Here is a 17783-nt window from a genome sequence, read left to right as displayed (position 1 = left end):
TTTAAAAATTCTCCTTTATGTGGGAAGGGGGGGGGGGGGCAATTGCTATATATGGAAAATTGTTAGTGAGTTGGTTGGTAAAAATGATCGAAAACGATCGATGTTATTTAAGAAAAAAAAATCAGAAACAAAAAATACAGTGCTTGGCTTCATATATCGATTGCTTTTTACTACAATAATTCCTGAAACTTATGTTTATTATATGGAGCACTTACAGCACAGGGCAATCAACTCAAAGTTGTGAGAAAAATGGGCATAAAATTTGTACTGTAGACTTAATTACACAGACATTTTAAGTTTGGATTGTACGCATAATAATATGGAAAATTTTACACTTTTTTTTTTTTCCTTTACGTTGGTCTACTTACCATGATTTGGAACTTTCAAATTTCATCCTTTTCCCGGTGAAAAGTATTGATAATTCAACAAGGAAATAATTATACTATAATAATTTAAATTCATCGTAATTTGGCAGATGGCAAACAGCAGTGTGGTAATTAAAGGGGAAAAAGGAGGGAAATCCCCATTCACCTCTGAACACTTTGCAGGAACCTCGTTCCCTTTCTCTTTCTAGACGGCGGAGGGAACTTGGTAATATCAAACCTTCATGTGTAATTACAGAAATGAAATTTATAAACAAATAAAAAAAAATCATCAGTTTATCAGGCTTTAATTGATAATTTATTCACAAGATTCCCTTTCGAAGGCGTGGTATATGAAGTTTCTGTTCTCCATGAGTCGACATTGCCAACTGACATGGTCGATACGGAAAAGATGTTGTATGGTGATAGAGAGATGATACTTCTTGCTGAGTATTTCAAAACGGACCAAGAAAAATCGTTATCAGACTTACGTCTAACAAGCAGATTGTCGATGAGGAGTTGCAGAAATCGGATAGAAGCGTTATCAATTTCCACGACAGAGTGCGAACGGGAATTTTCCCTTATGAATTTACAGATGACTGATATTAGAAATAGACTAAGTGCTCAAACATTGTCTAACTTGTTATTCATCAACGTTAATGGCCCACCGCTAGACAAGCTCAAAGTAGACGAGCTAGTTATTTCTTGGCTGAAGGATGGACATCATTCCGCTGCGGATGATTTACCACGAAAAAGTTACTAACAGGAAATAAACCCGATTTCAGATTTGTTTTAAGGTGGAAAATTACGAGTTATGGAATATGTATACTTGTATTACTAATGGCTTATTTGAGTTATTCAACTTTGTACCTAATTTTTAGTAAGTCTCTTCTTTGCTTTAGGTAAACTACTTTGAATAAATATTCATAATAATTGCAATTATGCATATTTGTAACTTAAATTTAACGTGGTTTTAGTGATTACACAAATTACAATTATGAGCATACTTTATGGAGATGCTCTCACTTAGGGTACCCGAGCACCTTTATACACTATGAAAAACTGATTTTTCAAGTCCTTTGTGAGAAAAATACTGTGAACTGACAAACCATAACCTTTTCCATATTGTGCAGGGGTACTCTCCTGCGAATAGAAGTTTCTTTTGGAATGCGTTCAGAAATTAACACTTGCAAGAATACTTTCTTAGTACAAGTATATTTTAGACACACACTAATTCCCCCCCCATCTCGAACTGTTTCAATTTCCTCACTGACATTCACTTTACCATTTTATATCGTAAAGGTCAGATCCACCGTTATTGTAACAGAGTGATGCTTGAGCGATTGACTAGAAATTCAAACTCCAATTACTGACAATTTCACAGTCTTGTTTTATTACAAGTGTAAACTCTTTAGTCAGTACAGAAGAGGCCGTGGATCGTGTTCAGAGTTGATGATGATGGATTTTGGTGAGTCAGAATAGGTCTCAGTGGATGAGAGTGGTTCATGGTGGGTGGTGGGTCAGTGTGGGTCACGGTGTGTGGTGGGTCAAGTTTTTATTGACCCACGCCAAGTCTGCTCCATAGTACTACAACTGTCAGGGGAGACTGGAAATGGTCGCAGGAGGATTCAGGTCCTGGCCACCACTTAGTTACTGACCTGGCGTCACATTCGCGCAAGGGAAAGGTACTGAATTCCTTTAACCTACGAATTGTTAAAAAAAAAAAAAAAAAAAAAAAAAGTTAAAATAAGTATGAAAGATGCGCCTGTCTCTTTCTATTCATATTGCCATTCTATTCTATTCCTATTTGTTTTTACTATTCATAACAATCAACGACCGACACTTTAGGAAAACTGTCTTCCATCTTCACCTCTCCTCTTCGCTTGTTTGTCAACTATGTTTTTAAAATCAGAAAAAATTCTTTTGAAAAAGTGGAAATGAGGAAAATAAAAATCAACGTTAAAAATTTGAGGAAAGAGATGTTTGTTGAAGTTCAGAATTCCTTTTCAGCTCCGAAACTAAGACGTGAACCTACAGTTTTTTAAAGTTGGAATCCGATGCACCGTAATATGTTCAAATATAAATGCTCTACTACCATGTCGTTCAAAGACGCGTATGCTAGCCACTTAGCCAGCGGAGACGGCTAAGGAGATGCGTGTGTTCGAAAGTTAATGAGGGGCGGACAATCAAGAGGTAGTACCGTGAAACGGTAAAACCTTATTCCATACTTAAAATTACGTGGAAAGTTTTGTTTGAGATTAGCAAGCCATTAAAAGAAAGTTAACATGATACACACAAAACTACCAAAAACTGATACTTAGATACGAAATATACCTTTCTAAATTCCCTTCCACTGAAAGTAATATGATCGACTGTTCAGGTATGCGATAATAGGGTGATCTAAGGTATTCGGAGAAACAGGAAGACAACTTATTATCTCAAAGTAAGGGGAAGTTATGTTCATTTCGAAGGAATTAAGCTATTTTTTTCAGGCTTATTTTTGATAAACTATCCTTAATTGGTAATGAGTTATGCTAACACTAACTAAAACTGAATTTTTATTTTCTTTTCCAAACTGGTCACCTGAAATAAGAGTTTTTAAAGAAATTGATATTTCAGCGATGCTCACAGCACTTGAAAACAAGTGAGATTATTTTCATCACAGTTAAATGCCCATCTTTCAATATTATATATTCAACCCAGGGGCGTCATTTCAGACTTCGCTTGAGCACCACCTACATAGACTCACGTTACTAGTATATTCAATCTATTAAAGTGTGTGTTCCTCAAACTCTTGGGGGAGGGCAATTCCCCCTCCTCCCCTACCTAAATGATCTCCCTGGTTCACTTACTTTGTAACCACAAAATCGGTTCTTGTCACCCTATTTTATCTGTTTAGTTTATGACTTTAGTAAATATATAAAAAAAATGAAATAAAGCAAACAATTAGTAATCAAAGAAATACAAAATTAAATTATGATTTCCTTTTATTTATTAACATAAAATTCAGATACACTGTTAAATATTATGCTTTACGACGCATAACAGCCGCGGAGAAGTTGAAATTCTATTGCTCCAAACTAATGGAAGAAGAGAGTTTCCTAATGTCCCAATTCTTCGATACAACAATTAGAACATTAGGTTATATTCTTCCCTTAGTTAACATTAAAATGTTTTTATCGATATTTAACTTCCCTCACCGGCCGCCTCTACGCACAATGAGAACTCTAGATCTATATGTAAGATATTACTATAATAGTAATGACAGATTATTATATCATATTATAATAGTAATGACAATACAAATTATATAGTAATGACAAATTGATTATAGTGAATTATATTTTCAATTACAAAATATTCCGTTATGTATATTACATATGTATATACTTATAAAAGTAGTTTTGGGCGAACTGTTTTCAGACTGCGTAACGACTACAACCAACTATCGATATCCTGAGATTTGATATCATGTAAACTGTTTCTTTACGATTATATGAAATTTCGTGTCTATGCAAATAAGCTAACCACAATTCTCCCACTGAAGAAAGATATGTAATTTATCATTCCGGAAATTCGTCGCAATTACGGAACAGTGTAGAAAATATTTCGTTAAAAAGAAAATGTGAATGCTGAGCCGTGGCGACATCCGCTAGATATTGTATTACACGTTTAACCATAATGTATGCACCTATTAAGATGTAAAATAACATTTTTTCGAATAAACTTTTGCTTTTTATCGAAAAACTAAACATTGCCTGCTTATTGCTATATCTGTTACAATACCTGCGTAATAGATATACAGAATCAAGTTAATTGTCGATTAAGATGCTCAACTCAAACCTTTGCTTTAATGTAAACTAAATAAATTTAGATTTTACAGAAGAGAAATTACGCTACACACGTGGAAAAATAATTCTTAAATATGCATTCAAGTGCACTTTTAGTTAGTCACATTACACTGAAATGCGTATACATTAAAATGGCATTTTTTCCAGTAATTATAATACTGGGTGACGTCATAAATGAAAGACTCATTCCCAGGCCCGTATTTAGGTATGTGCTATTCTGTGCTCGAGCACAGGGCGGCAAAATTTAGGATTAAAAAAAAAAAAAAAAAAAAAAAAAAGATTCTCAATAAAGTAATACTTAATAGTAGCAACCAGCAGAGTCCCGCGCAAGCGTCAGAAAATACGATAATGTGTTTAATTCGCGTTAATTACAGTAGTTATTAATTAGCTAGCTTATCTGGTTATTTTTAAAAAGCCATTCTCTCCCACCTCACCCCAAGGGGTGAGGATGAACTTGAACATCATGTAAGCTGATACCGTTAAACTCAGCAACCTCGAAAACTGTGAATTCTGTCTGAACACACCTGAAAACACCAATATCTGTCGTTTTCGATTACTTTTAAAATCTCGTCCCCTCCCTGGGGAGTGGATATGACCTTGAAATTCAGGTGGATAACAACTGTAATTATTCATCTCAACCACTCCAAAAACTATGAATTCAACTCTAATATTGCTCGTTTTCGATTATTTTAAAAACACACTCATGTTATTCTTACGGGGATTTTGCGCCCAACATAGCTCAGTTGTGACCTAGGGACCTGTAACAAGCCATTTTGATCATTTCTCTGAGAGCTTTAAAACACATTAAAATTTCATGTTTCTATCTACTATGATTCTAGAATTGAAAAGCGCTACAGATAGGCAGCTTAAGAAGTAATAGAATGCATTTTCTTCGGACAGTAAATTAAAACCCACTTGAATATATTACATACCAGTATTGAGAGAATGTCTCTCCAATGGATGAGTGGTTAAGCTCGTTCCCTTGTAATCAAGGGGTCCCGGGTTCTATTACCGGCGGAGACACAAGTGGTTCGGATCCCAAGTTAAGCTGTAGATCCTGTCCTTAGTACACCATCATCATCCCATGGAAAGTAATGATAAACTACCATGGGTTCACCTTGCCCAGGAACCTTCGAATCAAACGCACACCTTTGGGAAAAACATCATATATAATCATTGAGAGAATTAGGCCATTTAAAATTATGTTGTAACTTTTGTAACTTGTCGTACCTAAAGTGCTACTTAACAAGAGCTAGTATATTTGCAAAATCACGACTGGTTTCCTTCTTGAAAAAAAAAAAAAAAAAAAAAAAAAAAAAAAAAAACTGTGCGGGGGGAGGGAGGCAAACTATTTAGAGCACAGGGGCGCACAATATATAAATACGGGCCTGCTCATTCCACCAACAAATGAAGAAGATTGAAGTCAACCAATATTAAAAACTCCATGGTGTTCTATCATAATATTTCGAAATATTGAGCTACTAGGAAATAAATTTACACTTTTTGTGCGACTCTACACAGAAAGTAAGTTCTTCTTTTCGCCAACTAAAATCTACGACTTTTGCTGTAACAGACATGCCAGTAAACCAAGAAAGAATAACAATATTTAAAAATTTACATCGATAAAATACGAAAATAAGTCGTATATTCGCTCTCAAACATACCAGGAATGAATTCCACTAACCACGAACAGAAAAAAAAAAAACTATTACCAGAAGACATTCACAGTTAAAAGTTTTGATTCCTATATTATAATGGCCAGTTTCATTTTCTGTTACGCATGGGGTTAAAAAGAAAGGAACAAATCGTACGTTTCATGAGGGTCGGCCGAATGGAACATATTCGCTAGTTGGATTCGACCTGTGGGCCGTCATTTGGTTAATACTGGCCTACGCAATTACATTGTTCATTGGCTGCAGCTCATAAGAGAACTCTATGACGGAAAGAAGCCAGATATTTTGCCAATTATAACCATGCTAACACTTTCTGTATACATAAATACAGTTACATGTTAAAGAAAATTTAAATTATTAGTAAAGTTTTCTGGAAGTAAAGTACTATAATTAATTAATACTAGTAATATATCTGTTGGTGGATGAATCTGAGTGAGGCTAGAAGCGTGATAAAAGTTTAATATAACCAACAACCAGAGACCATTTAAAAAAAAAAAAAAAAATGGCTATCAATTTGAAAGCACGATTTAACTATTGACAAATGTAATTGTTTACTTCGGTAATGCTTGCATGGTATGGTTCTATTTGGGTAAACATACAACCTCTGTCCAGAAAGTTCGGTGAATGACATCCTACTGCTCACGGTCGTAAGAGTGCGTCACCGCCGCATCCCGCACCGGACAGATCATGACAAGTCTGAATAAGTTCCTGAGCGGAAGCGATGAGAGTGCGATTATCGGGTATAAACAGCACATTGTACATTGAAGGTGTAGTGCACTAGGTCGAAATCAAAAAATGGATACCAAAATGGAGCTGTGAGCGAAAATGCTGTTCTGTGTCAAACTTGGAAAATCCGTAAGACTTATGAAACGCTAACAACAGTTTACGAAAAACGTGCTGTCACCGTGAAGTGTGAGTGGTTTAAACGTTTCCAAGAAGCGTGACAACCGGGAAGACGCCCCCGGACAACTTACAGAAAGTTAAGGAACTGTTGGCCCAGGATTGTCGTGCGAGTGAGAATGATAGCGGATGAAGTGAGAATTGGTTCTAAGACGGCCCACCTTATAGTGACCCAGGATTTGGGTAAATACAAGCGTTGTTCAAGACTAGTGACCCATATTTGGACACCAGAACGAATACAATTTTCGCTTGATGCAGAGACCCAAATTTCCTGCAACGGTAGTCACGGGCGACGAAACTTAGTGCCTGAGTTACGACCCCGAAAGCAAGCGTCAAAGTAACGGAGTGGCGGTGACCAGGGTCATCGAAAAGCTAAAAAGGTGCGAAGTGAGATCTCGCATCAAGACAATGCTCGTGTTGTTCTTCGACTCTGAGGGTCTCAGCCATGAAGAATTCCTTCCTGAAGGCAATACGTTAAATGCCGCTACTTATATAGATATAATGAAAAGTTTGCTACAATGGATCAAGCGGGTACGCTGCCAATACGCCAAGCAAGGCGACTGGACCCTGCTCCACGACAATCCCCAGCCACACAATGCCTTTCTGGTGCAGAAGTTCTTAGCCAATAGGGGATTCTGTCACTCAATTACTCACCCTATTCCTCCCAGCGGGAGCTCATATGGTTCGGATTCCACGTTAATCTGTAGGTCCTGTCTCATATAGCCTCGCTGCCGAAAGGGAAGTTAAAATCAACTCAACTCAGCCCATCTTTATTCTACAGGCTTGTCTACCCTGAACTTTTTCCTGTTCCACAAATTGAATTCAGCCCTAAAGGATAACAGGTTTTCGGACATCCAATTTAATGTTGCAACACAGCTGAAGGCCATCCCTAAAGACGAGTATGTCAGGAGTTTCTAAGACTTGTACAGTTATTCCTCAGAAGTGCATTACCCTCAACGGGGATTACTTCGAAGGACAGTAACTGCTGCTCCAGGTAATACAACTCATTCGAAATACAGACACATCCACTGAAATTTCTAGACAGTTTCTATTACAGAGGCCTGCGAAGATTTGCGGCACGAAATATTTGAAGTCAAATCTAGTGTTCTGAATACAAAACCATTAGTAGTTTCATCACACTACGTACGGATTTTCTACAATCTATGCATTTATATATGTATCACCACACAGTGTATGTCATATAGAAGTATTGCTTTAATGAACATTTGCAGAAAGGTTCTTTAACCCTTTTAAATTATGATGGCACAACACCTGTGTCATGGCGTCGACCTTCGGAATTTGCTTTTAGTAAAGCTTTTTAGACCGGATTTTTTGCATTCACTCAAATATGGAAGCATCATAGAACATATTTTATGGGCATTTTGCAGCCTCGCGTGCTCTGTCTGGGGGCTGTGACATCACAAACATGGACGATGGGTTTAAAAAAAGGTATATTTGAGAAGTTTTTTCAAAAAAATCCGACACATTACTATTTACCCTAGAATCATGGTTTGTACCTCGTTGGTTTCGTTATGAGACAGGATTTCGAAATGTACCACTCAAATTTCCCTATCGTGTACCAGAAGCGGGAAAATCTCGTCCAAAATGAAAAAGGGGATTTTTAAAGAAAGATTTCCCTTTTCCCCATTTTTTTCTTCACAGGCACACGATAGCGAAATTTGAGTGGTACCATTTGAAAGGCTGCCTTACGCTGAAGAAAATGAGGTATGACTCATGTTGCTAGAGTCAACAGACGTGTGTCAAAGAAATCTCGATTTCTTTATTTTTTCATTTTTTTACACATTTTTAGTCAATTACTTTAGTAAAGTATCTACAGTATTATCACTATTTATTCTAAAGTCATGATACGTACCTCGTTTTATTTGGCATGAACCAGTCTTTCAAACGGAACCACTCGCATGTCTCTAGCATGTACCATAGTGGATAAAATCCGCAAAAAAGGGATTTTTGTCAAAAAATCCCTTTCCCCCGATTTTGGGCCCTTCTGGCTGGCCCCTGTGTCAAACATACTACATACTACAAACATACTACAAAAAATCTCAAACATACTACATACTATGTGTAATAACTGTACGAAGTTACAATGCTATATCTTGAAAAATAAGGGAGGGAAAAAATATTGCCCCATGTGCAAACAATACCAGCTTTCCCCTATGTGAGCAATGGATAACCCATTCTCTTCAAGATATAACATTGAAACTTCGTACAGTTATCACACATAGTATGTAGTATGTGAGATTTTTTGGGCTCTGTGGATTGACACCAGAGCCGACCAGAGGGGCCCAAAATCAGGGAAAGGGGATTTTTGACAAAAATTTCCCTTTCTCGCGAATTTTCTCCACTATGGTGCATGCTAGACATGCGAGTGGTACCTTTTGAAACACTGGTTCATGGCAAAGAAAACTAGGTACAATTCATGTTCCCACAATGAACAGTCTTGATGATGATGATAGAAATTCACTAAAAGGGTATTATCAAGAGAAAATATATAAATCGGCTGTAGCATCAAAACTATTCATCCCAGGGCCACTCTTTGTATCTCATTCTCTTCACCATAAAGCAGTTGTTTTTAGTAGCATTCGCATGATCGTACCCTATAACAAAGGAGAGCTATTCGCGATAAAAAAAAGGGGATTTTTAAAAAAGAAAACCCCTTTTCCCACTTTGAGCAGAAATTTCCCGCATTTGGTACACTTTAGGGAAATTTTACGGACGCAGTTGGAAACACTGCTTTACTAGAAACAAAACGGGGTATGAGCCATGATCCTACGATAAATAGTCTTGACGCAATAGATGATTGAGTGAAAGTCTACAAAATACCTCAAAAAAGCCATCATTTGAAAGGGTTAAATGCCCGAACATTTTAAAATTGGAATCTCAAGCTTACTTAAATGTTTTATACATGTTTTCATTTCATTTTGTTGTGGTAAGTTAGTCTTACAAATATTTGATATATTGTTGATACTGAACATTTATAAGAAACCAGTAGATTATTAAATATTTTACTTAAACATTGTAGAAAATCCTTACGTGATAAAGAAAATGGACGGTAGGTTAGAAATTAGGTAACATCTGTTTTATCTTCATGTCGCAAAACAAAAATTTCAATTCGCAGGCCTGTGTTGCTATTAACAGCTACTACGCATGAAAATTCGACTGTACATTTACGGATAGTAACATCCTAAATTACATTATAATAACAGTATCAACATAAAATGTTGATTAGAAAAAGTAAGACTTATTAATTACAAATATTAAAATCAAAACTGTCAAAATAACGCTGAATATACGAAATTGATCGGCAATAATGTTAATACAGTATATCAATATCAATATTCAACGGAATTGCTTCTTTTTCTCCTTGCAGGCATTTCACACTTCACTACATGTTTCTTTAAAAAGCCTTCATTGACGTATTTCTTGCCACATAGCTGACAACAGTATCTACTCGAATGATCTGATCCGTGTATCAACGAATGTCTATGGAAATAGCTTTCTCTGACGAAACTCCTACCACATTCTCTGCAGTGAAACAATTGTGGATGATCAATTGTCATATGCTTTTCACGTAATTCTCCTGACATGAAGCACTTATAACATTTGGTACATTTAAATGGTTTATTGAACTCATGACGACGTGAATGATACTGCAATTGAATTAACGTAGCAAATGCTTTGTTACATGGTTGATACAAACAGCGGTAGGGCTTCTCTCCAGAATGTATACGGATATGTTGTTGCAAATTACTTTGTTGAACAAACCGCTGGTCACAAATATCGCATTGGTAGGGCCTTCTGAGTTCTTCATTCTTTTCATGGTACGCCCTGTAATGCTGCTTTAAATGAGTCACCTGAGTAAACCTCTGTGGACAATTAATGCACTGAAAGGGCTTGTCTCCATAATGAAAGCGTGTGTGTTGCTGCAAATGACTTTGTTGAATAAACCGCCGGTCACAAAGATTACATTGGTACGGCCTCTTAAGCACTTCATCCTCAACGTGGAACGCCCTGTGATGTTGCTTCAGATGAACCTGCTGAGTGAATCTTCGCGAACAATTAATGCATTGGAAGGGTTTGTCTCCATAATGAAAGCGAGTATGTTGCTGCAAATGGCTTCGCTGAATAAACCGCCGGTCACAAACATTACATTGGTAAGGTCTCTTAAGCACTTCATTCTCTTCGTGAAACGCTCTGTGATGTTGCTCAAGATGAATCTTTTGAGTGAATCTTCGCGGACAATTAATGCATTGGAAGGGCTTGCCTCCATAATGACAGCGAGTATGTTGCTGCAAACGACTTTGCTGAATAAATCGCCGGCCACAAATATTACATTGGTACAGCCTCTTTAGTACTTTATCCTCTTCGTGGAACACCCTGTGGCTCTTTAGCTGAGTGAATATCTGTGGACTGGTGGAGAACATTTTCCTGCCTGGTTGGTGGTTTCTACGCTTCGTCTGAAACAAAACGAAATACCTAGAACTATAATTCAGTAATACTACACAAATAAATGAACAACACTGGAAACATTTAACGTTAAAAAAATTAGTAGTCTACAAATGAAATTTGTTAAGTCAGACATTTCAACTTTTGTAGATGATTAAAACTAGCGAATAACTTAAGATTCTTAAGTTGAGAGTTGAAATATATATATGATGATCATTTGCTAAGTTATAGTAACAGTTACAGAAAAAAAAAAAGGAATGAAATTCATTGTATGGTTTCGAAGATCATAGAATGAAACAGTTGCTCTGTTACACATTATTTATTCATTTATTTGATATTTAAAACTTTAAATATTCTATTTCATCATATTTTAAAAAGCATACTGATCTTTTATTGCATTTAATTCTTTCTACAACTATGTTTGTGGAGGCTAACAAGACTTTCACAGCCCTTTCTGAAATTCTACGTTAATGCACTTTTCATTGTGTTCGAGAGACAACCCTTTGCAAGTTAATACTTTGGAACAGCTATATGGCATGCACCAGACAGTCTGATTCAGGAAGGCCTATTTAAGATATCAATGAACATATGTAAAATTCGGTAATGTCTGGTCTCAGATATTTTCGCTACTAGAAAGCAGATTTTTTTAAACAAGAAGAATTGAGGGGAGACATATCCAGGAACAAATAAGATTTTAAACAAACAAGATTTTAAACTAACCAAGAAATTAGGAACAACGAGAGGGGTAAAGTTATTTTAAAGAAAGTAGTGAAGTTAGTTCTGTCAAACGTTCGCACATTAGCATCAAAATAATTTTATTTTTATACCACTTTGCTTTTATTCAAAACAAAGACGTTAAATGTGGTATCTGTCCTTCGATCAATTTATTTTTTTCTAAGGAGAAATTGATACAACGAAGAGGAGAGGGCCACAAGAGACGTAGCAAGAGAGAGAGAGAAAGAGGAAGAAGACAAGAACAAAAAATGGTTTGGAATAGAAAGCCTAGGCAAAGAAACAGAGAAGATAAAGAGAATGCTTCGGAAAGCAGGAATTAGGACGTACAGGAAAGGAGGAAGCAGAATAATTGAATTAGTCTAGTCAGAAGAACCAAGAGAAGAGCAATAGCGGACAAAGATCAAAGGGGAGTAATATATAGAGTAGGATGCGCGGAGTGTAACAAAATTTACATAGGAGAAACGAAAAAGAAAATGCAAGAAAGGATTAAACAGCACCAGGATAATGTAAGATTAAAAAGGGACAACAATGCGATATACAAGCATCAGAAAGAGAGAAACCACAGGATAGGGTGGGGAGGAGCAGAGGTCATAGAAGTAGAGAACAGAACTTTGGTGAGAAAATGGAAGGAAGCTAGGGAGATTATGAAGGCAGGAGACAAGGTAATGAACTGGAATGCAGGATTCTCGATAAATAAGGAGTGGGAGAAGATTCTGCTTAAAGAAGAAGAAATGAAAAGGAAGAAGAAAGAAAGAAAAAAAATAAGGAAAATAAGGATAATTAGAGGACAGAATGCATCCAGCGAAAAAGTAAACTTTTAATTGGACACGTGTGCAGCTAAAAAGTGATAGTGAAAGCCGCATAAGTGTTACTTTTTAATGAAGGGGCGGAGCCTAATTAAAAGTTGATCTCCGGACAGTATATATAAGTGATGACCGACTGCCAGCAGCCAGAAGGAGTGGAAGTCTGATGAAGACACAGTTATTGTGTTGAAACTGTTACGTGATACTGCTTTTTACATATTATCACATAGCCTTGCTCGGTGTGTTATTGTGTATTAGTACAAAATGGAAACAAGGCCTAGTTATTTTTTTCCTACAGTATATCCGTCAACCGATGGCCAATTTCTGTTAAACACTTTTTTCATGCTAAGTTACTACTTGAAAGAGATTTAAAAAAAATATATTAGTGAGTGATTGTGACTACTGCTTAATCTGAACAGCGTTTTACATTCAGGAAAGACTGAAAACGCCCATTAGTAAGTAAATGTTAACTTTCTTGATTTTTATTAGTTCCGTTATACTGTAATCATAGTCCGAGGGCACAACTGAAATATTACTATATAAATATTACTATATAAATATTATATATATATATATATATATATATATATATATATATATATATATATATATATATATATATATATATATATGTATGTATGTATGTATGTTATTGGTATATGAGTGTTTCCAAGTTCTAATTTGAGGGTGTATTGCGAGAGGTACAAGACTTTTAATACAGTTTAATTTTGATTAAGAGTTTGTGTGTCTAATAATGAATTGTCTTATGCAATTGGAAAGCCTAGAACAAACAGATATGTCTGACACACACCTGGTAAGTTCTGATGAGGATGAATCTTCCAACACCATGTTATTGATTACTACTCAACTCTGACCCCGATATAGTTCTTGTCCGTGGTAAATTATTACCTCGGAGACAGAGTAATGATGACTAATAGTCCTTTACTAGTCCTATAGTAAACTAGTCTTCACTCGTGGTTCTGCAGAACACCCACTGTTTCGGCGGTGTTACACATGGAAAGGGTAGAACTTTTAGTTATGATCGGTGACAAACACTGAACCAACTGCATGAACTCCCAGATCTGTCAGAATTGCCTCTTTCTTGAAATTACCTAATATTTTATATCAGAATCTTTGCTAAGGTTGATAATCGTGGACGTGACGTAAAGCCACGTGCAGTAATCGAAGTCCGGGTTCCAGAAGTTCCAGTACAAACTTCGGAATTTAGAAAGAAAGAAATATGTTTGTGCCAGCATTTCGTAATAAGTTCAATTATGTAGGTAAAGCTGTCATAAGCGCATAAGACAAATTCACAGACATGATTATATAACAGAGTTTACATTGTGATCTAATTCTTCAGATACAATTGTTTACAAGTGAACTTATTTCCATATTTTCTTATTTCATAAACTAAAAATGAGAATCAGATTTAACTTGAAAATAAAATCTAAGATTGGTACTACCATAATACAGTATATATTATGTTGTGATATATATTGTTTAGGAATCAGTTTAAGCAAATATTAGAGAACTATTGTAATGTGCCCGTAAATGATTCGGTAATGCAGCTATTGATTAAATGATATTCATTTCCAACAGTATCCGACTCGAATGAAGTGCTAAGCAGGATACCAGTAAAGACCACGGGTAATTTGATAAGGAAGAATAGGGCAATTTATATATATATTATTACTATCCTACTGCTCTCAAGAAAATTGGCCATAAAAAGATGTCTTTGCATAATTATCTATTATTGTGCAATCTTGTGTTATAAATTGTGTAGTAGTAGAATTTTTATTTTGTTTTGATCCATTTTATATAATCAATGTGTTAAAATAGAGTTTATACAACATTAATTTCGAATACATACACATTTTACCTATCCTTTCGAATAGCTATTCTCATGATTTAATAGTCATGACTAAAGCAGGAAATTTAGCCCGGCGGGAGCTCATGTGGTTCGGATCCCACGTTAATCAGTAGGTCCACGTCTCATATAGCCTCGCTGCTGAAATGGACGTTAAAATCAACTCATCAACTCAAATTCTTATTCTCTTCTCTCCTAAAAATCCGAATTAGACTTTTTCTTTCTTCCCAAATTATTTCACTTACACTGTATGAATAGGCAAACGTAATCAGTTCTAGCACTTGCTGGGTGTTAATAAAGTTTTCAGCATTTACAATAACATTTTATTTAACATTATATATAGTATTATTTGCTAACGTGGGTTCCTGTCACCACGGCATGGCGCATCCTCAGGTTGCGGATCGAGGAGAAGGCCTATAGATATAGAGGTTGGCTGCGAATATACTGAATAAGCAGTCGCGCACAGACGACTAGGAGTGGTCCTCCAGCTTGGAGGTTGGGGTAAGGCTAACAAACTCATCCTGTATTTTTTTTAAAAAAAGCACTTGTTCAGAAATAGTCACAAAAGCCTCGGACAAGGACTGATAACTTGGCACGACCTCAGCAAAAGAAAGTGGACATGAAATTTGCAACATGAAATATTAGAAGTCTTTATAAGGCAGTCGCGTTAAAATCAGTAACGAGTGAGTTAGAAATACAGGATGGACCTAGTAGGAGTTCAGAAGTTAGATGGGAAGGAAATGGATCTGTGAATTCCGGAAATTTTACGTTCTTTTACGGGGAAGGAAATAAAAATCACCAGTTAGGAACAAGGTTTTTCGTTCACAAACGAATATTACCAGCAATTAAACGGGTTGAATTTGTTACTGACAGACTTTCTTTTATTACTCTTAAGGAACGGTGGTGTGATATTGTTCTAAATGCACATGCCCCAACTGAAGATAAGGATGACGATATAAAAGTTTTTACGAAGATGTGGAACGGATATTTGATCAACTCCCGCGATACCATATGAAAAGTCTATTAGGGGATTTCAATGCGAAGGTAGGAGAGGACATTTCAAACCAATTATAGAGAAAGAAAGTCTGTGTAAGGAAACTAATGACAAAAGTGTTAGACTCGTGAACTTTGCAACATCCAAAAACTTAATCGTGAAAAGTACAAAATTTCCATATCGCGTCGTTCATAAATACACTTGGACATCACCAGACTGAAAAACACAATCAAATTGATCACGTTTTAGTAGATAGAAGAAGGCAATCTAGCATAATTGATGTCCAGTCGTTTAGAGGAGCTGATTGTGACACTGATCACTACCTGGCACGTATCGTTGAATAAAGGTAATATTCAATGTCCGAAAACGGAGATATTTAATTTAAAGAAATTAGAAGAGAGCCAGGTAAGAGAGAAATACCAGATTGAAGTTTTGAATAGATTCTTGGTTTTAGAAGATTCGTAGTGCACTAGTGTTGAGGATACTTGGATTGAAATTAGAGATAGCATTAAAAGTTCAGCAAAAGAAAAATTGGGCACGTGGAAATACGTAGGAACAAACCAGGGTTCGACCAGGAATGCATTAAATAGCAGAGAAGAGAAAACAGGAAAAATTACGCTGGCTACAAAATCCGAATGAAATAACTACTCAAAATTTCGCAGATATCAGGCGGGAAACTTCCAAAACTTTTAGAACAAAGAAACGCGATTTTTTGAAAGTTAAAATTAAGGAACTTGAAGATAATAGTAAAAATAAAAATATTCGGGGTATATATAAGGGGATCAGCGAATTTAAAGGCTATCAACCTCGTGCTTATATATTAAAGAAAGCTGACGGAACAGTTCTCACTGATATGGATAGCATCTTAAATAGATGGAAAAATGTCTTTGACGATTTGCTGAACACGCAGCCAAAAACTAATGTGCGTGGAGAAAAGAAGATACACACTGCAGAACCCTATATTCCAGAGCCCAACCGAATAGAAGTAGAAACCGCTATAAAGAAATTAAAGAAACACAAATCTCCGGGTGTAGATGAAATTCCTGCTGAGTTAATTTTACCTGGAGGTGAAAAATTGTGGAACAAGATACACAAACTCATTCTCCTTATCTGGAACAAGGAAGAATTGCCACAAGAGTGGAAAGAATCAATCATTGTTCCAATTCACAAGAAAGGCGACAAAACTGACTGTAATAATTATCGAGGGATTTCTCTTCTGTCAACATCGTATAAAATCCTTTCAAATATTCTATTAGCAAGATTGACCCCATACACAGGTGAAATTATTGGAGATTATCAGTGCGGATTTAGACGAAATCGATCAACTATCGACCACATATTTACCATTCGCCAAATCCTCGGGAAAAAAAGTGGGAATACAATACCACGGTACATCAGCTATTTATTGATTTTAGAAAGGCGTACGACTCGGTTTGGAGAGAAACATTATACAACGTTCTTACAGAACTTGGAATACCGAGAAAGCTAATTAGATTAATTAAGATATGTTTCAATGAATCCCAAAGTAAAGTGCGGGTAGGAAAATGTTTGTCCACGAGCTTTCACGTCGAAAATGGCCTGAAACAAGGAGACGCGTTGTAACCATTATTTAATTTTGTGCTGGAATACGCTATAAGGAAAATCAAAGATAGCAACCAGGACCTAGAGTTGAACGGTATTCACCAGGGTATGGCATATGCTGATGATGTAAATTTAATAGGGGATGATAGGAGAACAATAGAAAGAAATGCAGGGATCTTATTAAACGCTTGCAGGGACATGGGTATAGAAATAAATGCAGAGAAAACTAAATACATGGAAGTGAGTCGGGACCGTAATACGACAAATTATGGATGCGTTAAAATATTAAATAATACTTTTGATAAAGTGGATACTTTCAAATATTTAGGATCAATATTAACAGATGAAAATCATATTCACGAAGAAATTAAATGTCGACTAAAAGAAAGGAATTTGTGTTACTATTCGGTTCAAAATTTCTCGTCGCCGCGAATTCTGTCGAGGAATTTGAAGCTTAAAATATATAAAACGATAATCATGCCTGTTGTTCTGCATGGTTGCGAAAAATGGTCGCTTACTCTGAGGGAAGAACATAGACTGAAAGTATTTGAGA

The 17783-nt window shown here is 36.1% G+C and overlaps 1 protein-coding gene across 3 annotated transcripts in view; it reads right to left on the bottom strand.

The window, feature by feature from the left end:
- LOC145680645 (uncharacterized) overlaps positions 1-17783 on the bottom strand; it is a 193673-nt gene that overhangs the window by 115276 nt on the left and 60614 nt on the right. For 2 of the 3 annotated variants that reach the window (XM_081751349.1, XM_081751350.1), the window contains exon 2: positions 8624-11261. The exons of the other annotated variant lie outside the window; for it this stretch is intronic. In XM_081751349.1, the coding sequence (XP_081607475.1) occupies positions 10137-11261 (1125 nt within the window). In that variant the 3' untranslated portion in view covers positions 8624-10136. Of the gene's footprint in view, positions 1-8623; positions 11262-17783 lie in introns of those variants that run through there. 3 annotated transcript variants of the gene reach the window in all.

Source organism: Thermobia domestica, chromosome 3, assembly GCF_964235325.1.
Source record: "Thermobia domestica chromosome 3, izTheDome1.hap1.1, whole genome shotgun sequence".
Lineage (NCBI taxonomy): Eukaryota > Metazoa > Arthropoda > Insecta > Zygentoma > Lepismatidae > Thermobia > Thermobia domestica.
This window is presented reverse-complemented; position numbering and strand designations above follow the sequence as displayed.